General features: G+C 37.9%; 1 protein-coding gene across 6 annotated transcripts in view; it reads right to left on the bottom strand.

The window, feature by feature from the left end:
• Positions 1 to 26,487, bottom strand: part of LOC106073612 (A disintegrin and metalloproteinase with thrombospondin motifs 7-like) — an 86,219-nt gene that overhangs the window by 30,409 nt on the left and 29,323 nt on the right. For 5 of the 6 annotated variants that reach the window (XR_008778320.1, XM_056031610.1, XM_056031612.1 and 2 more), the window contains 6 exons: positions 24,219 to 24,392; positions 23,317 to 23,455; positions 19,541 to 19,660; positions 11,519 to 11,570; positions 7,488 to 7,622; positions 676 to 858 (listed from right to left, as the gene is read on the bottom strand). Coding sequence is in view for 5 of the 6 variants with exons in the window: in XM_056031610.1 (XP_055887585.1) it covers positions 676 to 858; positions 7,488 to 7,622; positions 11,519 to 11,570; positions 19,541 to 19,660; positions 23,317 to 23,455; positions 24,219 to 24,392 (803 nt within the window). In the remaining variant the exon portion in view is untranslated. The remainder of the gene's footprint in view (positions 1 to 675; positions 859 to 7,487; positions 7,623 to 11,518; positions 11,571 to 19,540; positions 19,661 to 23,316; positions 23,456 to 24,218; positions 24,393 to 26,487) is intronic. The other variant, XM_056031611.1, reaches the window with a different exon arrangement.

Here is a 26,487-nt window from a genome sequence, read left to right as displayed (position 1 = left end):
TATTTTGATTGGCCACACCTACATCACGCACTCCTTTGTGCTGAAGAGAGAGAAGCCCCCACTTTTTGAGTACTGTGAATCTCGCCTCACCGTGGAACATATTCTCCTTGATTTCCCCAGATACCAGGATGTCAGGGAGAAATTGTTTTAGAGCACACACTATAAAAACACTATTCGAGAGTGTCGACCCTGGGAAGATACTGGGCTTTATCCGGGAGGTGGGGTTGTCAACGAAGATCTGATTTTTTAACTACCTTTACTATTTTAACTGTGAATAGACCTTGTTTTTAAAGATTTAACTGTATAGAATTTAGCCCTTGTTATAAAAAGGGAGAGTGATCCTTAAAGAATTACGGGCACGACATGGCCTAAATTGTACCAATGTGGCTTAACTGAAACTCAACTCATAGTACCCTATTAATCATAATCACATTATATCTAGACCTGAGGTGTAGTGAGAAAAACGTGAACTGCACATCATTGGCGCCCATTACTTTCAGATAAACATCACATAAAAATATGGGTTGCGTAAAGTGCCCCCATAAGGTTTGCGCCAGGTTAACCCCCACCCCTTACTACTCCTCTAATCTAGACTAAACAAATGTATGCAGATGCACAACCTAAGCAATAGGATCCCCTTGCATGGCAGTTTTGAATATTAACAATTTTGCCTACCTCTAGCCACTTTGGGCGATCTACGAATCAGAAGTGGTTTCGCTGATGTGGGTCTCATTGCTATGTTTCTTCTAGTGATTGGGGTAAAAGGTGTACCGTAATTACAAGTGCCACAGCATGTCTCTTTTTCTTTAGCACAGTGATATGTTTGACAATTTTCTTTTTTGTCACCGTATTCACAACCTGACTCAATTCAATATAGAATTATAAAGATGTAAATTTTTCTAAAATGAGAGATTTATTTGGTTTGGTCTACTAAATAACGAAGTATTTAAGAAGCAATATAATATAAAGAGAATATAAAAATTATTGTGCACCAAAAGTAATGTAAAATCATATTGCTTATCATTTCTACTTGTATTGCAAAGTAATTTTTACAAAGTTTATTTAGACTCTGTCAGTCTGTCATTATGATAACAAGTTAGTACATGTCATGGGCGTAGCCAGGATTTTTTTTCGTGTGTGGGGGGGGGGGGGGTTTAGGGGGGATTTTTCTTCCCCCCTTCCTTCGCGAAAAACATATTTGTATGTATGTGTGTGTGTGTACATAATCTTTATTACATTCTGACCCTTCATTCTTTCGGAACAAGTTTATTGTACCATAGGATAGGTTTATCCAGGCTTGTTAAGCCACGCTTGTTTTAGTATGGGTAGCCTAGGGAGGGTCTGTGTGCATCAAAGTCACCAGCGGAGCCCCGCCGCCAAGCACTATTTTTGGTATTGAATGCCAACAAAATGCGTATTCTGAGGTATCTACAGTGCATTTTCCTGCTATTAAAAAGTTTTATTTTAAAAACCTAATGTGCTATTCTTACTGACGTAGACCCTCCCGCGCCGTTCGGTGCATTTGCCGTCAAGCTGTTTCCACAAAAATCTGTGACTGGTAATGTCTGAAGCCTCTTCCCACCTGCTCTGAGGACCTCCATAAATGTGTTGCGCCAAGTTGTGCTAGGATGTCATCGCAACTCTTCTTATGCGTAATTCCTTTTGTCGGAGAACATGTCCTGCAAACCTCATTCGCCGCTCTGTCACAATCTTACTAAAAGGTCGACTCCCGTTTTGACAAAAGAATTCTTTTGATTTAGACCCGATCTCTATAACTGACTTTTAAAATCCGTCTTAGCCATCTCTGTATAGCTTTTGAAATTCATTGCACTTTATTAATGGAACCCAGCCACTAATAGACATGTGTGACTTCTCTTGACTACGATCTTGGAATTAGATTACTATTTTTCATTAGGTGTTATATCAAAAAATGGAAGTTTTTTCGTCAAAATTATCCGTTGGGGGTTTTAAACTAAAATATATCTGGCGTTGTTTTTTTTAAATTCAAAACCACCTTAGCTACGGTCATAGACTTAGGTGACTGTAGTTTGCTTTAAAAATAATATTAAAGAGAGAGACTTTCAACGCTCTGTAGGGGGATTTTAAACTCAAAACTATCTTCAGGGGGTTTAAAATTTTACAAAAACCATCTGGAGGAAAGGGGTTGAAACTCACCCCCCCTCCCCAAAGGGCCTGGCTACGCTCAAAGAATTTTAGTGTGTAAATTGCTTTTTTTATATTAAAGAGGTATTTTTTAGCAGCAAACCCCTCTAAAGGGAAATTTAGGGGTTTTTAAACTTTAAACCCCCTAGTAAGGATTTTCAAACTCAAAACCCCTGGTAGGGGGTTTTAAGTCAAAACCCCCTGGTATGGGATTTTAAACTTAAAAGCCCTTGATAGGGGTTTTCAAACTCAAAACCCCTGTTAGAGGGTTTTAAACTTAAAACCCCCTGGTAGGGGTTTTCAAACTCAAAAATCCCTGGTAGAGGGTTTTAAACTCAAAACCTCCTTGGCTGTGCTAGGGCAAGTGATGGTTAAGTATTAGAATTGCACATAAAATAAACAAAATTAAAGCAAAAGATCGGTCACTAAACTCCGACCCCCCCCCCCCCTGGGGGGGATTTCATTATTGGGGGGGGGGGGGGTTCAACCCCCCCCGGCTACGCCCATGGTACACGTTATTTCTTCCACAGTCGATTTCGGATCGATATGAAATTTAGCACATTTATTTCTTCTTCTATGAGTTTTTTGCTGCTGAGCTGTCAGCTCTTTTGCAGAGAGTGCCAGGGAAAAATAGTGTGGTTTTCTTCAGTTGTTCAGCACTGCTGTACATTGTGTTGGTTATATTGGGCTGTAGTGATTGTGGGGTATGCCTAAGGTGGATTAGGAAGGGACATTCAAAAAGGATATGGTTTACGATTTCATAAAGGTATGCACAGTGTCTACAGAGGGGAGTTGTGTGGAATTTATTTTATTGAGATGGTTATTTAACAGAAGTGTGTGTACTGTCCTTAGTTGGAAGATTGTAGATTGCTCTTTGCGGGAGAAGAAGTTAATACTGTCCAGTTTGTTAGGCATGTTATTTTTTTTGTACATGGCCTTTGTTTTCTGTTGCCCATTGGTTGAGCCACTCCTCTTTGTGGTTGTTGATTAACATTGACCTCAGGGTGAAGTAGTTAACAGGTCTATCTGGTTGTTCCTTAGATGATGCTGCCTTTGAAAGCTTATATGCCCTGTTATTTCGAATAACGCCAATGTGTCCAGGGACCCTCTGTGATGTTTATGTTTACTTTTGTCATCATCTGATGTATTATCATTATGAGCGTTGTCAACACTCTTGGGCATTTTGAGGTGCTGCTGTTAAGTGCTTGAAGAGTGGATTGGGAGTCTGTAAAGACAATATCTGATGGTGATTGTATCCCTTCATATAATTTGTTTTTGACTGTCTGCAAAGCTATGGTAACTGCCTAAATTTCGGTTTGTTTAGCAGAAGTTGAAGGTTAGAGGCATTTGCTACATCTTTATTTCTTAGCCACGTTTGTTGTAGTATGGGTAGCCTAGGGAGGGTCTGTGTTCATTAAAATCACCAGCTATTATTGTCTCTGTGTAGTATTGTAGTTTTATTTCTATTTATGCGGTTGAAGATGGTGGGCAGTAGAGGTTTTTGATATTGTATTTGTCCCTTCTCTCCAAAGAAATATTTCTTGCATGTCTTTATCTGTAGTGTTCTGTAGGTGTTTTACTGTTGCTTGAGTGTCGTTTCTTATGAGGGTCATGATTCCTTAACATTTGGTGCAAAGGCAAAGACATCTGTTCTGCGTGAAACCTGTGATATTTATTTTTTTCTTAAAATAGCACTTAGTGTATATCTTGGTTCTTAAGTATGTATTGGAGCTCTGTTATCTTGTTTTGTAGGCCTAAGATGTTTAGTCGCAAGAGTTTAGATGTTTGCTGTTTTTTTTTTCCGGTAGCTGACTTATCACATGCAGTCCCGGAAGAAACTGCTATGCGCAGACCTTTTACGAGGAGACGTCTGAGCTTGTATGAAATTTTTTTTGTAATTTTCTTGGCATTTTGTGTAGGCTGGGTGTTTATTCAGGCTTATATATATATATATATATATATATATATATATATATATATATATATATAATTTATTTATGTATAATATAATCCCCGCATTTTATGGAAGATTTCGGTATTGGCAATTTATTCGATAATGATTTAAGAGAACATCTCGATCTGAAATTGTAACTGGAATATTTATGGGACGAGGTGGGGTTGCCCAATGGTCCATTCTCCGCCATCCACAGAGCTCTCCAAATAAAACTATTTTGCAGTTGAAAATCTTAAGATGGACTGTGCCTTGGGTAAGCCCTGTACAATCGTCACATCCTGGATCCAGGCCCCTTCTCGTTATTACATTCACAAGTTCCAGAAAATATTTTGTGTTCGATTTATATCCAGTAGTAGAGCGTAGTGAGACATACATCTCTGTCTTGAGTAGTGCAGTCCAGACCTTCGTCAAAAAGCACTTATATGGGCTGAAGAGCTACACTATCATTATTATTTTATAAACTATTGTTAACTAATAATATTATTTGGTATCATACAAGGGAAAGAAACTGTACCTGGCTGATGTGGAAGAATATGTTCAATTAGTCCCCTTACTAGTTTGTATAAAAATAAATATCGCCACTTTAAAATTTGAATCGAACAAAAGATAAATCTTATATTTTATAAGCATTTCACTTGCACAGTGGTTAGTGTGTTGCAGTGTTACTTTGATGATGCTTGAACCCTAGAAATTGAAGTATGGGCTTTCTAGCGATCTATTGAGCAGATGATGTTAAGGGCATCTATTTCTTTAGCTGACAGTTAACGAGTAGGGTTTCATGTGGCCACCCAAACTACAAAGCGCCTTATTGTTGGCCTCCTTTAGTCGTAGAGCGACTATGGTTCATCTCGAACATTTTTCATGTGACTGTGGAGCCCTATTTTTGAGAGACACTCCCGTCGACAAATATCGCAGGTTAAAGTGGCTTTCGCTTTGGTGGTAGAGGAGCTGGCCAATTTTTGCATGGGATGCTTTTCTTCCAGAGCTGAGGCCCATGTTTTTCACTGTCCATAGCTTTCTTGGCCACTGTCTCTCTCCATCTAGTGGGGTCTAGGGCTATGTCTTCGCAATTGTCATAAATGTTCACTGATTTAAAATCCTGTTTTATTACATCAATGTATCGAAGGTGAGGGTGACCAGCTTTTATTGTGCAAGACGTGAGCTGCCAGTAGAGAATAACTTTCGGAATGTGATTGTCGTCCATCAGGCAAAAATGTCCAAGCCAGCGCAGGCGGCGTTGTCTGAGGACTTCAAATATGCTGGGAACACCTGTTCACGCTAGGATCTCAGTATTGCACACTCTTTCCAGTCTTCCCTATGCGTTTTTTTTTATCTCCTATTCTAGAGACAGATCGTCTTGAATTGTAGATATAAAATAGAAGAATTCATTGACGGCATCCAGCTTGCTATTGTCTATGAGGATGGATATTGGTGCTATAGCAGGTGGTCACATAACATTATTTTTTTTTTGTTCTAAATGTTAAGCCATACTCTTTACAGGTCCAGGGGGAAGCGGGACATTAGTTACTGAAGCTCCTCTTGAAAGAGTGCCACTATCGCTGTATCGTAAGCGAATAGCATATTACCCACACAGTAGCTGCCTCAACTTTACCAAATAAGCTCAGGTACCCATTAGAGTTTCATAGACTCAAGAGGCGCCCTAAAAAACCTCAAATTTCAAAATCCCTGTCTTTACTGAGTGTGACATAATGGGGAAATAACTATTTTTGATTACTTGTATACTTAGGAGTGATTCCTCTTATGTAGTTTATAAAAGGCCTTGCAAACTGTGCTTAGTTGTCACTTGCTCCTGAGTTACCAGCTTCACCACTTGACCTGTGTTGTGAATAGTATTTTTTACTTAGTGGTCGTGTGTCATGGGGTACTCGGAGAAGTGTGCTCTGCTCTGGAGATCTTTGGGCTCGGAGAAGTGTGCTCTGCTCTGGAGATCTTTGTGCTAAGTATGTCTTTAGTATTATTGTATTTTATATTATGTATTTATTAATAGATAAAACGCCAAATGATTTCCAGGCAATATACTTTTACCCTGATGTTCTGCATCCTGGGGTACTCCCAAACGTGACATATTTTTTTAACCTTTTTATGAGGGATTCAACCTGTATTGAATCATCAGATGGACTTTACATATTTTTATAGCCTTGTCTCTGAGGGATTTAACCTGTATTGAATCATCAGATGGGCTTTACCAAACGGGTGTCTATAGGTGAGATTCTATGAAGCTTGTATGCTAAAAGCATGAAATAGCTCTAAATAAAAATAATTTGTAAAAGTATTTATAACTACATTGTAAGTCTAGATCTGTTACACATTTAACTACATGACTAATACAAATTAACTGAAAAGATTAAAATGAATGTAATTTTTTTTTAAATATTTTTTTATTTTCTTGTGAAACACATTTTTTAAATGTTATTTGTTACAATTATTTTTTTTTTCAACAAAAAGTAATAAAGTAGTTTAAATATGACCAAAAATGATTTTCAAGACTTTTATCTATGTCAGGTCAGACTGGCATTGTTCTACAACTGAATATGTCACATGGAATCTAGTACTATTGTACTTTTACTTAAAAGTGTCCAATTGACCTAATACTATTGTTTTCTAACGAAAAGTGACCACGGGACCTATTACTTTTGTTCTTCAACTGAAAATGTCTATGTGACCTATTGGTATTGATCTCTAACTGAAAATGTCTATGTGACCTAATGCTATTGATCTCTAACTAAAAATGTCAACGGGATATAATAGTATTGCCCATGAACTGAAAAAGTCCGCTGGAAATGTTACTAATGTTCTCCCACTATGAGGACAAATGAGTTGTGCTTTTTTTTTTGTTTTCTCGGCTGTAACTGTAACTTGTTAGTTACTGAAGAGTTCAAGTTAGAGTTAGAGTTCAAACTATTATTCGTAAAATATCACATAAAACCAAAAATAGTTTTGCGTTTCGAGGGAGGTTGCAGCGGAGTGGGGAGCTAAAAAGGTTGAGAACCGCTGATTTAAAGCCTTGCACCTAAATGGTCATCGCAAAAACGGTCATCGTCAAAACAGCGCCCCTAAAGTGTTGTGTATCGTTCGAGGTATGGCTAGTTAGCATTTTGCATTTGTTATTATTGTACGACATGAATATTCAGGATATGTGTTAGTTGTTAAGGTTTCGTATTGCTAATCAGGGTTTGAAATTGGTTATTTGAATTAGATATGAGTTGTTAGGGTAGTTTGGATTTGGTACGGGTAGTTAGTGTGTGTATTACTAGTTAGTGATGGGTACAGGTAGTTGTGGTTAGTTAATTATGATTATTATTGTTACAAAGGAGTTGACATTAGAAGTCGTTAAGAAGTTTGTATTTACCTTTAATGGGTCTAGACATATTGTTACAGGTGCCACAACAGAGGTCATAGTGTTTACTTTGGTAACAGTTGCCTACAAATGTACTGATCAATGATTTGCAGTGATCTTCATGTACGTCTCCGAATACGCATGTCTCTTGAATTTTAGAAAAACAAACAACAAACTATTATTAGATTTAGTTTTCTAAGTCATTCATATACATCGTAAAATTATTATAGACCTAGTCAACTCACAATTATGTGATATAGGAGTATTATTATGATTCACATATTCTTTGGTAATGGAACATATATCAATAAATAAATAAATAAATAAATAAATAAATAAATATATATATATATATATATATATATATATATATATGGTTTGTGTGTGTGCGTTTAGTTAAGTAAATCGTAATAGAATAGTTCCACATATAGGATGACACATTGAATTTTACTAGGTTTTATGTTAGAAGTTTTGTATTATTGTTTTACAATGTCGCGTTACATTTAATTTAAAAAAAATGATATTTTAATGAATAACTTAAGTAATTAATACTTTTTTTCTAAATGTTGACAAATGTTAACTTTTTTGTACTTATGCAATAATAGAACATAAAAAACCATAGACTTTATGATATAGCAAATGATTTAGATTGAAACATCCTTAGTATTTCTAAAAATCAAATAAGAACATTAAACTAAAATGTTATTTAACCTTGGTTAGGCCAATAATAAAATATGCATCCTCCATTTGGGACCCCTAAACTCAAGAAAACATTAAGAAACTGGAACAGACACAAAATAGAGCAGTGAGATTCATAACAAACAAATATTCACATTTCACTAGAGTAACACCTTTAGTAAAATCACTAAATTTAGAAAGCCTTCAGAACAGAAGACTCAAAAGTAAAGTAGCAATTATACATAAAACACTGAACCATAATCTTCAAATACAAAAACAAAATCTAATAAAATACTCTGTGAGACACAAAAATAAACGCAAATTCCTCTTCCCATATGCTAGGACAAATTTTTTCAAATTCTACTTCTTCCCTAGTGCTATTAGAGCATGGAATGGATTGCCTTAGCAAGCCAGGAAAACCAGTGACTTGGCAGAATTTAAGTCATTTGTTAATATGCATGACTAATTGAATGACACGTAGGACGTAATCATCTTCTTTTTTGAAGTAACGTCTGTATTATATAGGATAAGAAGAAGATTCAGCGTACTATTTTTTATTTGACGAAGGTTGCGTTCGGTTCGATTGCAGTATGAAGCATACAAAAAATGGACTTACATAATCTTAGGGCTTATTGAATAATTTAAGTGTACTGGGCTGTATATTTTTATACCAAATATTAAAATTGTATCATACCACGGGCATCAACTAATCTATTTAAATTTAAATAATAAATTATACATACACACTTTTTAGCTCTTAAGTAAATGTGTATGTTTTGTATTGTATTTTGTTTTTCTGTGTATGGTAATTTCTGTAGCACGGACTATTATTAGAAAGACCCACTTTTTATCGCCCCTTCCCCGAAACAAAACACATGCTTTGGAACCTTCCCCCCTCCAGCCCGCCCGTTAAAAATATATGCGTACAAAGTTGGATTTTTCTTAAGCTTCTAATCAATTTCAAAATATTTAATACTCTATGCATTGTTTCTATTTATCATCATCATCAAACTCCATTTGAATGGAGGGCTTTAGAGGCTTAAATCCTCTCTTGCAAAGCCCTAGACAGATACCCAGCCTTCTTGCGTAGTGCGTACATGTCACCACACAGGTCGAGAATATTTGGTTTCCCAGACTTGTCAAGGCGGAGATCAAGAAGCCTGGGGCAGTCGAACAGAATATGAGGCACGGTTTCCTTTTCTTTTTTTTTTCAATTTTGGCAATTTTACTGCACTTTTTTAATAGAGCTTATGGACTGCTAGAAATGTGTAACCTCTCTTGGCTACGCTCTTAAAATCAGGTTAGTTTTAGATTTTATTTTAAAAAAAAAAAGCTTTATCGTCAAAATCATCTGTTGGGGGGATTTAAACTAAAAAATCTCTAAAGATTTTTTCTAAACAAATTCGAAACTCCCTTAGCTACTCCCATAGATTTCGATGACCATAGTTTGATTTATAATAATATTGATGACAGTGGTTTTCGATTTTGAAACTATCTGAAGGGGGATTTGAAACTCAAAACCATTTGGAGGGGTTTTAAACTTAAAGCCCGCTGGAGAAGGGGGGTTTAAACTCAAATCCACCCCCTTTAACTACGCTCATAGAAATTTGAGTGTATAATTTAGATTTTTTATATTGAAGAGTTATTTTTTAGTTTTAAACCCCGCTGGAGGGTGTTTTAAAGTCACATCATCTGAAGGTATTTTAAATTTAAAGCCCTCTGGATGAGGGGTTTCAAACTCCAAACCCCTTTTGGCTACGCTCATAATATTTTTGTGTGTAATTTGTTTTTTTTATATTGAAGTGGTATTTTTTAGTTTCAAACCCCGCTGGAGGAGGAGGTTTAAACTCAAAACTCCTTTATAGCTACGGTCATAAAAATTTGAGTGTAATTTAGATTTTTTTATAATGAAGAAGTTTTTTTTTGTTTCAAACCCCGCTCATAGAGTCTGGTGACTGATGTATGCTTTAGTCTTATATTAAAAAGAGATTTTATCGGGAAAGAAATTCAGAGGAGGTTTTAAAATTAAAATCTTACTTAGCTGTGCTCTTGGAATTTGGGGATTGTCGTCATTTTTTTGTTTTTTGTTTTATAGAACCTCAAATCTCCCCAGTTGGGTGGGGGTTTAAACTCAAAACATTATTGGTTATGCTGGGGCAAGTGATATTTTAATATTAAAATCTCATCAAAATAAACAAAATCAAAGCAAACAATATTACAATAACAGTTTGTGTGGAAACGCAAACTCAAAAACGGCCCCCGAAGTGGTCCACCCAGGCAGGCTTCAATATTTTCAGAAAGAACATCCAAATGAAATTATATCAAAGACAAATGAGAGATAAGAATTGAGAAAAAAGGTTGACAGATTTTTTGTAGTGCCCCAACGGTACAGCAGATCAAAGGATAGGTGCAAATGAATACAAAGTTAGATGTGAACCTGGCCAAACAAGTTTCCCTTTTAGACCTTGTGGTCTATAGGGCAGATGATGTAAAGTTCATCTGTTTTTGTGGCCTATGGTTAACGAGGGTGTCATGTAGCCAGCACAACGACCAACCGCGTTTACTTTTCCCCAACTAATACCAGGTACCAATTGGAGCTGGATGGACTCAGATGCGCCTAAGGATTCCGAATTTGAAAATCCAGTCTTCACCAGGATTCGAACCCGGGGCCCTTGGTTTGGAAGCCATTTATTTTACCGCTCAACTACCGCGCCTCTCCTGATCTAACTGAAGTCTTATAATTGATGTAATTGTTTTGAAAAGGCTCAATCTCTTAATCAAATGCTCAATAAGAAATGGTGCGTTGCTACTAAATTAAAAAAATTACGAAAATGAAGTTTACAAGATTACTATTCGTTTTAATTTAGGTCTAACTTATAATGCATACTAATTAGCTTTTTCTCTTGAAAAAACTGGTTGCATAACTGATTTTAAAAATTAGATTTTTCGCTTTCAGAAAAAAAAGTAGACGTTGCATCAGAACTTTAAATGGTCTAAAATATTGTGATGTCGGATTTTCAATATCTTTTCTAGTTTACGAGATCTAAATGGGACAGACAGACAGACGAACAGACATTTCACATAAAACTATTAGCGTCTTTTTCCCTTTCGGGGGCCGCTAAAAATTAGTCATTAAATTTCGACCCTTTTCCCTGGCTACGCTCATGTCTAGTAGGATCAATTTTGTAGTTTAATAAGACTGTGTGTATGTGCAAAGACAAAAATTTCTCACCCCACCCCTAATTAATCTTGACATCGACATTGTGCCTAATTTCTCCTAGCCCTTTGGTGAACGAATCAAAACAATTCGAAAGTCGGTATTTAGGTTTAGGAAATAGAATAGATAAGAATTTAAAAGTACACACCATCAACAGGTGGAGCATATGGGTCGCTGACACATTTTCCATACATACAGATCTGAAATATACATAAGTAATTTAAAAAGTCAAATAACATTATAATGTATAACGTAGTATAGACGTGGGACGAAGTTGTTGTTTTTTTTAAAGTTTTATATATAATGTAATACACTTAACTATAAATAACATGAATGGGTCCGCCCATGGGTCCACATAGCAAGTAGAAGCTTGTGTTTGAGTATTGAATATCTGAATTTATATTCTATTACGACTATCTTTAAAAATGTTTATAAAACGGTTATCATAATTCGGATGTTCTATCAGAATTGAAGATAATCTACATACTAGTCCAAAACTGTCGCAGGACGATGGAGGATGGCAGCGGATAATATTTGTGTTTGTTTTACATGTTTCGGATGTTCCTTTAGAGTTTAAGATAATTTATTTTCTAGTTAAAATCTACCGCTGAACGACGAGGGATGGGAGCGGGCAGGGTTTATACCCTGGACCATCAATAAGTCCGAATGACAGCATAGCGTGCATATCGCACGACCAGGCAGCTATCAAAGATAAGCTATGGACCAGTGACAATCAAGATGACCCAACAACAATACCGCACGTCTAGGCTAATAATCTAGAAGGAAAATGTGTATTAAATAGACAAGTATTATAGATCTAAAACTAAAAGACAAACGAATTATCTCGGTAAATATGAGGTATATTAATCTAGATCTAAACTTAATTTTTATACTTCAGTTTTACTTTTTGAGCTAAATTTTCTTTAATATTTAAATCACTTGATTACTGGAGTAGGTAGAGCATCAGAGGGTCAGAGGTTCCAGTTCCTAAATATTGCCTAAGAAAACTTTATATATCTATACTAGAAAGTAAAAAGTTATTACATTGGTGTTAAAATTGTAATAACTGAAGGGAGGCAACTCAACGAGACAAAGACGTTTATTTACACGGAGACATGACAAACACAAAGGACATTTGCCTTGAGCACAGAATCTCCATATAGACTCTTTCCTTCTGCGGAAATCGTTTATCTCTCATGCCAACATCCGACTTGCTTAGTCACAGATAGTGCGCACCTTTTGTCTGCACTATCTTGGATGGCGGTGCGCAAGGCAAAGTCATAACATTGCCCCCGTCCCGAAAAGAAACATTGCAGCTGAGGTTTGACAGTTCAGGTGGAGGTCGATCAGTGGGAGCCACAGGCGGCAGAGAGCGTGTTCCCCACAAAGTCATCCGCATTGTTTTCTTCCGGTGCCGCTTTCTCTTTCTCCAGTTGACCAGGCTGTTGTTGCGACGATGACACCAATTGTAAACTAAACTTGACAAAGACGTTTATTTACACGTAGACATGACAAACACAAAGGGCATCTGCCTTGAGCACAGCATCTCCATATTGACTCCTTCCTTCTGCGGAAATCGTTTATCTCTCATGTCAACATCCGACTTGTTTAGTCACAGATAGTGCGCACCTTCTTTCTGCACTATCTTGGATGGCGGTGCGCATGGCAAAGTCATAACAGTATGTATATTCAGAAAAGAAATCAAAATCATTTACCAATCTTCATGAAACTTGGCATAAATGTTTCTTGGCTACTAACTGGAACCGTGATGTATGTATAGTAGACCTAATACAAACTTAAGACCCTAAAAAAAAATTGCCAACTATATGAAAGTATTACTATTTCATGGATTTAGGCCATGTTTACACGAGAGAAGATCGAAAGGATCTAGATTTAGTTTTAAGAACCACACTTTGCACAGATAGTTTTTTACTTTGACACATGAAAATTACAAAATATAGACTATTAAGCTTCAAATTTGCCATTCAAATGCATTTGTACATACATTCGTTCCTTATATCTGAGAATTTAGAAGCCCTGACCTTGGGCACCCGCAGGATTATTTGCAGGGGTGTGCAATTCGCCACTCATGGCTTAAAGACGTTGCTGCAACTTTTTTATTCCAATTAATATTAAAGAAAAGAAATAGGAAATAGTGCTCCAAACCATTCATACATGTTTACAAACTATTTACTGTACACTTTGGTAAGTTTATCTGTGCAGTCCGTGCATCCCTACAGTAGATCAAACAAAAAAATGCAATCTCTGCCAAAACTGTCAATAACTTTACTACAGAATTGCTTCATGTCACGATGGACAAGCAGGCGATGAACGGTTATCTGCAGTGCTGATATTCTTGATAATGTTGCTAGGATGTAGACAAAACAAGTCGAACTGAGCATTATTCTTGCATTAAAAGCGAAACGTTAATGAAGAAACTAACGAAAAACGTTATGTCATGTAAAGCAGTGTTCTGTAGTAACTCCAGAAATCCAAACATATGTTTTTTCTCGGTATGTCAACTACAAATTCTCGTTAACACCAACTCAATACCCCGTTTGTCTGCCAGCAGTCTCGCCTTTCTCAAGATGCCATCCTTGAAGTGTTTCTCAACATAACCAAGTTGGCATTTATGTCATTACTGTGACTGCTAATTTGCTGTTAGGCGGCCACTTATGCTACAGATGAACAGACTGTAACATTACGGAAACTGATTTATGAAAAGATGAATAATTGACAATATAAAGACGAAACACATGAGAAGCAGTCACAGGTTAAGCATATGCAGTTTATCAGGTTTCACTTACAGCCGTTATTTTGAAATAGGCTAAACAGTCAAAGATCTTCTCAAAGCTGTAACTTAACGCGCAAAGGAATTCGTATTTCTTAGTCCATTGTGACTCACACAAAAGAGGTTAATTTAGCATCAACGGTCTCGCTTCAGACTGTTATGGGAGAAATAGATAATCTTCTGAATGACACCAAAAGCATAACGTATATCTGAAATGTCATTCAGGTCAATAATAACAAATTTAAGTCCGGACAATGTCTGCTTTAGAATATTTTTCTAAAATCTTTGCATGAACAAAGTTTTAAATATTACACATCATGGGGCAGCCATCGTAGACTTGGCTGAGTAGTTTGTCCATGTGAAAAAATGTACATAATTTATTCGCTGACAATGAAGTTGGACACAGGCAGTGCGTCTCTTTAAACAACAAAGGCAAAACCAATGAAATCTTATCGAGTACAATCGCCATCAACAAATCCAACGGTCAAACACATCTGTCTAGTACCTGAGAAATTTGCATTTTATTAACGAAATACAAAGAAAACGCAGTTAATTCATGCTGCTGCTCGTATTTTTTTTATTTCTTGCAGCTGCCAGTGCTCCGCTTATAAAAATCAACGTTTTGACTCGGGTGGTATGGGAAGAACCTTTTTTAAATATTTCTTCTATCACAAACTGGTGGACGTGCTAAACCTGCTATTTTATTTATTGAGCGTCAGCACTGACTGGAAATTCGCAAGACGTAAATACATTTACCAAGATGACTGCACTCTTCAATCTTGTTCAAAGACACTTTCACATATATCAAATCAAAAGACAGCTTGCAAAGATTTTTTACACCAAGACAAAAAAAATACTTTTATCATATTGTAGGTCTTTACTAAATATAATAATATCTATTAATTATATGCAAGTAAAAACAAAAAGTTCAGACTAACGTGCTATAGAATATTGAATTGCAAGCGTACATGGTCGGACTTTAACTACAGATTAGCTTGTTACATTTTATTACAACAATAGCTTTTCATTATTAACTTTATTTCATTGGAAGCACTACATAGTAAGTTGATTCCTAGCAGAAGTTACTTGATTTGAATGTGTAAAAAACTGGCTTAAATTTGGCTACCAAGACTTCAGAGGGCGCACTTGAATGGTCAGCCATCAATGCCTGATAAGCCTAGGCTAGTCTACTTCAACTGTACTTCAGTCACCAGTGAAAGCAATACTTGTTCAGTTGCTACTTAGATTTTAATTGATCTGATGGTGCCAAAAACTGGCTAGAATTAGAATCCAGGGGGCTACAAGTGCACCCCTTGCACCTCCTTGCGGGCGCCCATGGCCCTGACGTACATTCTTTCATTAGACAAGATCGAAATTTTTTACATCTCTCTATTCCTAGGTCTAATTCAACTTTAAGATAATATAACTCCTCTTCGAAAAGATAGTTTCATACTTGAACACGTGAACATACTAATTATAGTCGATTCATTTCATATTTTAATCAAATTAATATTAAACTGTGTTTTTCTAAAGAATCTTTCACACATGCGTTCGCTATAGCTGCAAAGCCGTGTTTACAAACATTTCAATAAATCCATTCATTAGTCGCTTAATCTAACAACCTTTCCCTTACTCCTTCATTAGGGTTAGAGAAGATAGAAAGGTCACGCATGCGTAGAGAGAAGGCTCCACGCATGCGCAGTACGAAATTTAACCAAGCTACTTTATACTTTAACACATGAACATACAAAATAAAGTCCATTCATTTCATATTTTAATCAAATATATGTAGGCTTTCAAGCAAATGTTTTTATTTGAAAAAAATGGATTTAGGTCAAATAGCTATTTTGATAGATCCATTAATAATATTGTTATAAACCTGGTGGTGGCACAAACGGGGGTAGTGGTGTGTGTGTAGTCAGCCGACGCAAATCGCCCCAGGCCAGCGCTAGACGAGCGGTCAACCGTGACGAGTTACGACGATCGGTCGAGACGAGTGTCAACAAGAGAGTTCGGGAAGGATCGCCGACGTGAACAGAGCTCAGTGGCGTCACGAGAGTTGTAGTCATCTGACCAGCTAGAAACGTCGAGCGGCGTTCTGTCCGGTTCGAGAAGGCCAGTAGGGACCCTATATAAGAGCGGAGGCGACGCAGTCAAGACGGTTCAGAAAGCGGGTTTACGACAGGAGTTCAGAACACGGTCGACTACAGCACAGTTCAACGGTGTGGTCCTGTACGGAGCATTACGACGGTTCAGTGCGGAGTACTATCAAGTACAGTTGAGACGGCTGGCGTCTTGATCTTGGTCTGTGATCGAGTCCGACACAACGAGCCTAGTGTGTGAAGTCAGTCCTGAACTGTTGAACCCAGTGCAAGCCCGGAACAAGACGGAGAGACCAGTGCAAGACTTGATACGGCGGAACGGTGTGATCGGAGAGATATTTGTTATCGCAGAGCTATTTGTACTGTTCTACGTGCTGCCAATTGTACAGTATTGGCTGTTATTTATGGACATTAAACCTTTACGTTATTTTGGAGCCCTGACTTGTCAAGTTCTTTAAGTTGGTGGTGTATGGTGCAGTTTGCAGAGAGCCTGGATAGTGAGATTCGTAACAACTGGTGTCAGAAGTGGGATCGGATCGGAATCGGATTGGATCGGATCTACTATGGCTCGTCTGAAACTGCTGTACGAACTTGAATTTAGAGAACTGAAGGAAGAACTCCGAGGACGAAGGCTGAAGACATATGGAAACAAGGAAACTTTACAAGCACGCCTCCGAGATGACATGTTGGAAGAAGAAGAAGATCCGGACACATACCTTTTTGAAGTCGAACCGGATTTGCTGGAACAGCTCACCAGTAGAATGCAGCAACAGATCACCAGTACCATACAGGAACAGATGGCAGCTATGCAGGGACAAATCGCCAGTAGCAAACAGGAGCAGATGGCAGCTATGAACTCGGGGCTAGCAAACACCAATTCCAAGATAGATGCCATGAACACCAAGATAGCCGCCATGAACCAACGCATACCTGCTGTGGAGGAGAGAATCAACAACTCAGACGTTCGTTCAGATGCTAAAGCCAGAGAAAGGAGCCTTGGTGGTGATCATGAGGACCCATTGAAACCTGACGAAGCCGTTGAGAGACACATGCAAGTCGAGAGGTACCAGCCAGGTCCGAACCTAACAGACGTTGGTCCAGTTGCCAAGACTGGAGAGGAAAGTCCTGATGGTGGTCAAGAGAATCCAAGGCAGTCTGACGTGGACTTTGATGGACATTTGCAAGATGAAAGTCATCGACCAGGTCTGAAACCAACAAGCGATTGGCCCGATACTGAGACGAGAGAGAGATGTCCTGATGACGGTGAAGAAAGCCGATTGGAGCCTGAGGCCGAAGACGAAGTGGAGTGTTACCAAGCTGCCCCACGAGCATGTCCTCCAGACACGGCTGAAAATGATGACTTGTCCCACTATTCCCTGTCCTATGGATTTGAAGCCCATCCCAGTCCTTCTTCGCAAAGCCCTATGAAGCCACCTCTTTGGTCAACCATCTTGGTAATCCCTGCCCTTACATCCTATACTTCTCCATGTATCAAGTGGCTGCCCTCAATACCGAACGACAAGAGAGCGACGCGACCACGACATCACTGCAGTCACATGAAGGCCAACTGGCGGAGAAGAAGAAGGCTACTTTTGTTGAATGCAAGATGGATGACGATGCAACCTCGATATCACTGCAGCCACATGAAGACTAATTGGAGGAGAAGAAGGAAGCTGACTGCAACATGGATGGCTCCATCAAGCTCAAGAGGCAAGCCAACTGCCACTGATCGACCCCCGCCTGCAGCGATGAAACTTTACAGCCAATGTCATGATGTTGATTCTGTCCGGGACGGACAGATCTAAGGAGGGGGCAGTGTTATAAACCTGGTGGTGGCACAAACGGGGGTAGTGGTGTGTGTGTAGTCAGCCGACGCAAATCGCCCCAGGCCAGCGCTAGACGAGCGGTCAACCGTGACGAGTTACGACTGTCAGCCGAGACGAGTGTCAACAAGAGAGTTCGGGAAGGATCGCCGACGTGAACAGAGCTCAGTGGCGTCACGAGAGTTGTAGTCATCTGACCACCTAGAAACGTCGAGCGGCGTTCTGTCCGGTTCGAGAAGGCCAGTAGGGACCCTATATAAGAGCGGAGGCGACGCAGTCAAGACGGTTCAGAAAAAGAGTTTACGACAGGAGTTCAGAACACGGTCGACTACAGCACAGTTCAACGGTGTGGTCCTGTACGGAGCATTACGACGGTTCAGTGCGGAGTACTATCAAGTACAGTTGAGACGGCTGGCGTCTTGATCTTGGTCTGTGATCGAGTCCGACACAACGAGCCTAGTGTGTGAAGTCAGTCCTGAACTGTTGAACCCAGTGCAAGCCCGGAACAAGACGGAGAGACCAGTGCAAGACTTGATACGGCGGAACGGTGTGATCGGAGAGATATTTGTTATCGCAGAGCTATTTGTACTGTTCTACGTGCTGCCAATTGTACAGTATTGGCTGTTATTTATGGACATTAAACCTTTACGTTATTTTGGAGCCCTGACTTGTCAAGTTCTTTAAGTTGGTGGTGTATGGTGCAGTTTGCAGAGAGCCTGGATAGTGAGATTCGTAACAATATTTTTACATTCACGCATTCGTTTTACTTAAAACATTATTATTTCATTTAATCTTTTCCAAAACTTTCTCATTGACTATATCGACAGTAATACGCAAATTAAGATCCGCGGGCTTCGAATATATATATATATATATATATATATATATATATATATATATATATATATATATATATATATATAAGATATGCATACAAAATACTAGAATAGGCTGACTGGACTGTTTATATACGAGCAGTTTTATAAAAATTGCAAAAAATCAATGTTGGGTGTGCGTCAAAATATTATATGAGAATTTGCAGGTTGTAATTAGAAAAAAAAAAGGTCCAGATTTAAAACAAATATCATATATCCAATCAAATATTTCGAATAAGAACTTAAAAGAAGAATTAACAAATAGTGTACATAAGATTTGGGCCTATTTATTGCGAGGAGATTCGTGTGTGGTGGGAAAAAGTGATACTCAAATTTACGAGCTGGTCCAATTTAGCTTAATAGTTACTAGAATTAGCTGGATAAAATATTGTAGAAAGAAGCGTTTCACTTTATATACTTACATTCAATAGGCTTATTTTATAAAAATGGAATGGCTCTATTATATTGTTGTAAGTAAAAACAAAATTAGAGGGGTCCATGGCTGAATGGTAACTCCTAATGAGGCGTGCCCTAATTTGAAAAAAAATCTGTACATCTATAAATATTAGGAAAGCTTACTTTTCCATCGCCACAGGACGTCCCGATATATGCTTCCATCAATTTACAGTCACCAGATTTCAAAAGATCTCGACAGTACAGAGAATGACATATGTCCTCAATGTTAGTGTTTTTTTCACCCTACAAAACAAAAAAAAAGGTAATATTCTCGTCTTTGGAAATTGGTGTAAATGGCCTAACTATCATTCCATAAGAAGAAAAAAAAGATTTCGCAGTCTGATGCAAAAGTTAGTACACATTATGTAAAACAATATACACAGTGAATTGTTAATATTATGGTGCTACATATAAACGTGCATATGTGTATGGCGTATATATATATATGGCGTATATATATATATATATATATATATATATATATATATATATATATATATATATATATATATATATATATATATATATATGGCCCCTTATTCTCGAAAGACAATGGATGCGCCTAGGTAATTCATTGGCTTTGGTTTAGTCTTGAGACGGAGCAGAATCTGCTGTGAATAATCAAGCCATTTCTGGAGAGGCAGAGTTTGACACAGTTTCTTCATCTATTTGCATCTGGATTAGGGCTAGTTAACAGGGCAGCTTTTCTCTTCTTTCTCTTGACTGATGCAGCTTCCTTTCTTTTGCACTAAGCGTAGTTCGAACCCGCGCGTACAATCTGTTTCCATGCTGTCCGGTCTCCTTACACATATTTTGTTCTGTTTCTGATGTCTGGCTTACAGACATATCTGTAGGTTAATCTTGGGCGGCCCTTGGGTCTCTATCTGCAAGTTCAGCGTATAGTATGTCTTTTGGAAATCTTTCATCTGGCATGTGAGTGATTTGACCGTGCCAGCGTAGTTTTCTCTGTTTAAAAAGTGCATAGATGCTGTGCGTTTTGGCCCGTTTAAGAACGTCATGGTTGAAGACATAATCCTTCCAGGACATGCACATTATGCGTCGCAGGCAGAGTAAGTAGAATATATTTAATTTGGGTTCTTGACGCATGTTAGTTGCCCATCTCTCACTGCCATAAAGAAGTGTGCTCAGAACGCAGACATTGTAGACCAGGATTTTTGTTGCCGTAGTCAATTTTGTATGTTTCAAAACGCGCTTAGATATGTTTTGCCATTGCTTCAGATGCCTTTTTTTATTCTTTTTGTCAGCTCAGTGTCTAAATCTAGTTTGCTGGCTATTGTTGTTCCCAAGAAGTTGAATTTGTGCACCACTGTAAGTGTGTGATTTCCAATATTTCTTGTACATCTTGTGCCAGGAGAGGCGTATTGTAAGGCTAAACTCTTGACAAGCAGCTGCCAGAGAATTCACAAGTCTCTGCAATGCTTCTTGTAAATGAGTTATGAGTGCGGCATCATCAGCGAACAACAGTTCCCTAATCAAGATACGCCGTCACTTTGTTTTGGCTTTAAAGCGTGCCAGGTTAAATAGCTTCCATCGGATCTGCTGTGAATATATACTCCATCTGCATTAAAAGGGCTAGTGATTACAGCTGAAAAGAAGATGCCAAATAGTATTTCAGCCAGAACGCACCCCTGTTTTACTCCGCTCTTGATGAAGGATGGTCTAGAGGCGGAACTGTCAAACTGTACGTTGCCCTACATAGTATTTTATAAAAAGCTGACACTAGTTTCCGTAGCGTGTTTTGTCAGCCGATTCTCTCTAATACGTCAAACACTGTTATTCTGTGTAAACTCGTCAGCATTACTCTATCATAGGCTTTATCAACTATGCAAAGGAGTAAAATACCTCTATAACTGTTACATTTGAAGCAGTCACCTTTTTTTAAAATCATTACAATGCTGGAATCCTTCATTTTATGGGGGACGATTCCTTGTTCCCAGCACAAACTTAACAATTGGTGGAGTGGCTTGATGAAGGCAAGCTTTTCAGCCTGAATGACTTTTTTGGGAATACCATTTCCTCCGGGTGCTTCCTCGTATACAAGCATGGCAATAGCTGTGTTCAGTTTCTTTTACAGAGTGTGTTTCGTCGAATTCGCTCAAAACTTAGACTAAGCCAAAGCAGTTTGCTAAATGGCCTTTTCAATCTTTTCAAGTTCAGCATAGTGCTCTACCCATAACTCCATTTGCAATCCAAGATAACTCATGATTGAACAATCTTTTGACTTAAGCAGGACGCACTTGCTGGTGTGAAGTCCAATAGATTTTTTCATTCCCTCGAATAGCCCGATGATGTTAGCACAGTCAGCAATAGATTTGATGATATAACCTAGGCCCTGCCAGTATTTGTTATTGTACTGTCTCACTATTCTTTCGGGATCGTTTTGTGTAGATCTATGCCTTGTAAAATGCTTGTGGTGGGCTCATCTCGTACTTTAGCAAAAGTTCTCTCATGTTTCTAGTGGCAGTTTCCAATTCTGGCAGATTAGCTTCAAAAAAAGTCTTCATGTTTCTTTGTTTTGTTCCCAAAGACCAGTGATGATGTTTGGCACATAGCATCACGTATCAACGTCCAGCTTTTTCTTTACCTCATTCACTGAGAAGTTTATAAAAGCTTCCTCTAATTTGTTTGTAAATTTGATGCGAAGATCAGGATTGTTTGTGTTTGCAGTATTCCCTGTGATGTGTGGATCTTAGTAGGCAGCAGACAGGACACTAAAGTGTGACAAATATCACAGTCCGCCCTTAAAAAGCTACACGTCAGCAGTATATTTCCAATGTCCATTTTTCCGTGTTAGTATCATATCCAGTTGGTGCCAATGCTCAGACCTAGGATGCTTTCATGAGACACAATGCTGTGGTTTTGTTCTGGAGTATGTGTTCGTAATATAGAGCTTATGATATGCGTAGAATTCAAGCAGTCGTATATAAATATATATATTCGTGAGTGACCTCCACCTGTCCAGTTCTAATGCCAAAAGCAACCAGGTGCTCTCTTCTATGTCAGCTAAGGAAAGTTGACCTCTAAGATGGTCTTTGAAGCGTTTTGTGTTACGTCGACCACCTTTTAGCTCACCAAAAAAAGACAGCCTTTGGCATACGTTTGTCTCCCATACGGTATACGTGCCCTGCCCAAAATAACTGTCGGACTATAAGAAGTCCCTCTTTACTGTCCAAACCAGCATTCGCAAGGACATCGCTGTTCGTAGTGCGGTCAAGCCACCGTATGTCCATTATGGAGCGCAATCATCTTCGGTGAAGTCACTCAAGATAGATATATATATAGATAGATAGATAGATAGATAGATAGATAGATGGATAGATAAATAGATAGATAGATAGATAGATAGATAGATAGATAGATAGATAGATAGATAGATAGATAGATAGATAGATAGATAGATAGATAGATAGATAGATAGATAGATAGATATTACCTGCATATTTTCCACCTTAACTGTGACTGTAGACAAAGACGTTGACAAAAGTTATCCATAGTGAGTTCATTTCAGTTTTCTTTTACCGTTTCTGTGACTTTCTACTCTAATAGTGTTTCTCTGAGCCTAAAGTGAGTGTCCTTTGGCTTTCGTGTGAGTTCTTCACTTGTATCGTTTAGAGGCCATCTGCCGCCAGCTACTTTTCTCTATGCCAGTGAAGGTGACAGTGTGCCTGAGTTTTCTTTTTAGCTCTTACAGTGGGGAGGGTCACGTCTGTTACAAACTCCTCCTTTACGCTCGCTTGCCGAAAAAAACAACCAAAAAAACATCGCCTTGGCATACGGTCGTCTCCAATGCAATACAAGTTTCCGAATTTTAAATAGTGCTTCTATACTGTCCACATCAACCTCCTGATTTTTAAAAATTCAGCAATAGTTTCACTTACCTTGCAATAGTAGGAAGCATTTCCGTACTTTAGTTGACACTGTTGATTAGGTTTAATGAACTGACCCAATAGTTTATTAGATACATCTGGAATGTCATCTGAAGCTTCAATAGCGTAAGCTAGACAGTTGTATCGATAGCTTAAATTGAATAAAAGTTACTCAACTATATAAACTACGTAAATCTTGAATTAAATTTTGGCTTCAAATTATTAGTCCTTTAAAGCTAATAGAAAATAAATATTCATAAGAATTTTAATTTGATGTTATTTAGAAATGTCACTTCAATGAATACATTATATTTCATACTACTGGAAAAGCAGCACACAGGAAATTAAAATTGAAAAAAAAAGATTGGTCATTGTGAATTTGTGACAGACATGTTCCTTTTGATACGCTGATGTTATTAACTTCTGGTGGAGAGGAGTCAAAAATCTTGCACACAAGTGAAAAATAAAAAGAGATGGAGGGGCGGGAAGTCGATCGAATGGCTATTTCCATTATTGACCCACACACACACACACACAGATACGTAGCATAGAAGATTATTTAATAGTTTTTAGGCGTACATTAATTTAAAGTGAACCATTCTGCGCCCCCTCTCCACATACCCATTGGATGCTGCGAAAAGGACATTTGCCCTAATTCCCATGCCCAGTCCATTGTGGTTTACAATATGAATGCTAATTCTTTAGTTTTGCACTTTAACTGAAACCCAGACCCAACAAAATCTTTTTTTTTTACTTTCTAAAGTTTACCCTCACATATTCGTTTTCAGAAGCCCGATGGGTAATAAGTACCAACCCTAACAGACGCACAGATAACACAATAGTAATAAAAATAAGGCTTTTTCTTTCTACAAGTGGCCGCTAAAAAATCTTACAATAATGATCAAGTAACCAACCTTCTGCTACCAAACTCAGTCAAAAAGGTTGTAAAGTTATTTACGCTACAGGAAGAGAATTGCCATGGATTATATTTTGTTTCCGGAGTTTGCTTACTTAATACACCAGAACTCATAATGTATCTGTCAAACTTAGAGCAGGAGTTGCCATCCCCGTCGTGTTTGGCTGAAAGGCTGTAGAAAATAATATCATACCATGTTTAAATAATACATTAGAAAAGCTTATCTAAGGGGAACATCTCCCATTTACATCCAAAGTTCTTAATAATGCACAACTCATATCACCTTTGGATATTAACAAAATCATTACCGCTAAAGAATTAATTGATAGGTAATGTCTTAATTAGTTAAAGTTTTGTTAGTGTGACGAGATGTTTTAATGATTATTGTTGGCTTGTTTATTAAAGTCTAGGAGTAATTGAATTTATTCATCCCGCTCACATATACAAGATATTTTAACATACACACCGCAACTAACAGTATGAACAGACCAGTGTATTAAATGTATAAATAACAAGATTACAAAGACCGTTTGTGTGGAAACACAAACTCAAAATCGGCCCCCGAAGTGGTCCACTCACGCAGGCTTCAATATTTTCAGAAAGAACATCCAAATGAATTTATATCAAAGACAAATGAGAGATAAGAAAGGAGAAAGAAGGTTGACAGATCTTGTGTAGTGCCCCAACGGTACAGCATATCAAATGATAGGTGAAAGTGAATGTAAAGTTCTATGTGAACCTGGCCTAACTAGTTCTCCTTTCAGACCTTGTGGTCTATAGGGCAGATGATGTAAAGTTCAAGCGCTTTACCACTTAGCTAGCGCGCCTCTCCTGGCCTAACTGAAGACTTATAATTGATATAATTTGAAAAGGCTCAATCTCTTATTCAAATGCTCAAAAAAAGTAAAGAAGACATGTTCGCATTAAAAAAAAAGTGCACGAAAATGACGTTTACAAGATTACTATTCGTTTTAATTAGGTCTATTTTATAATGCATACTAATTCGCTTTTTCTCTTTAAAAAACTGCTTGCAAAACTGATTTTAAAAATTAGATTTTTCGCTTTCAGGAAGAAAAAAAGTAGCCGTTGCATCAGAACTTTGAATGGTCTAAAATATTGTGATGTCGGATTCTCAATATCTTTTCTAGTTTACGAGATCTAAACGGGAAGGACGGACAACCGGACAGACATTTCGCACAAAACTAATAGCGTCTTTACCCCTTTCGGGGGCCGCTAAAAAGCATTTAATGAATATAATTTTATAAAAGATAAAATAATTAAGAAAAAAATAAAATCGAGAAATGATATAAATGCATTAATGTATAAATAATTGCTTATCAAGAATGGCTAATTATTGATTGAATGAGAGAGTTCCTATGTCTTGACTACTTATATTTCTTAGCTTGAAGGATGGGTCCTCCGGCTCTGTCTAAGGACGTTGGCTCGGTATGTCTTCCATGCTGTAGGCAAGCTGTCTCTAGGTTAGGCTTCAGTAGTGATCCCTCAGCTAAGGTCTCTAGCTTGCAAATGGCCTTGCTAACTTACACCAATTTATTTTCTGTACCAAAGGTTGCTCTTAGCAGTCGGCAGTGGGCAGTAGCAATAGGGCAGTTGACAGCGCTTGGGCCGGATATTGGGCAGATTTTACTGGGCAGTAAGCACTGTGGACACTAGGCTGCTATTGTTAATTTTAATCAAACTGAATTTCCATTTTATTGGATCAATAAAATTATTTTATCTTAATATTCTATGGCCAGGAACAGTAGGCAATACCATTTTGCTGACAACTAAGTAATGCTGGGGTGTCTGGTGTGGTAGTCTCCGGTCACTGAGTAGGGATTCTCATACGCCTTTGCAATCATTTAGATGCATGCATTGGAATCAATCCCATAAAGGCATTAAAATAATTAGGCATGGAGTCTTAAATCACTCAACATTCAATGATAAACAAAACAAGGGAGATAACCACAATACACATGTTATCATACAATGCAGGCTGATACTAGTCAAGATTCAGACATTAATCAGGTTTACGTGGATAAATAATTAGTTATAATAAAGTGGAGACTGAGCATAGTACTTTAAAGCTAAGGATAAGATGAAAGTAAAATGCTAGGAATCGAGCTGCAATGATAAGGGTTTGATATGATTAATCAAAACCATACTACCCAAAGAAGTAAAAGTTTACAAAGGTGTGAGGCATAATGTACATTATTATTGAACATGTAAAATAATTCATTTTACATACGCTCTTTATGGCACGGTAA

Source organism: Biomphalaria glabrata, chromosome 6 (assembly GCF_947242115.1).
Source record: "Biomphalaria glabrata chromosome 6, xgBioGlab47.1, whole genome shotgun sequence".
Lineage (NCBI taxonomy): Eukaryota > Metazoa > Mollusca > Gastropoda > Planorbidae > Biomphalaria > Biomphalaria glabrata.
This window is presented reverse-complemented; position numbering and strand designations above follow the sequence as displayed.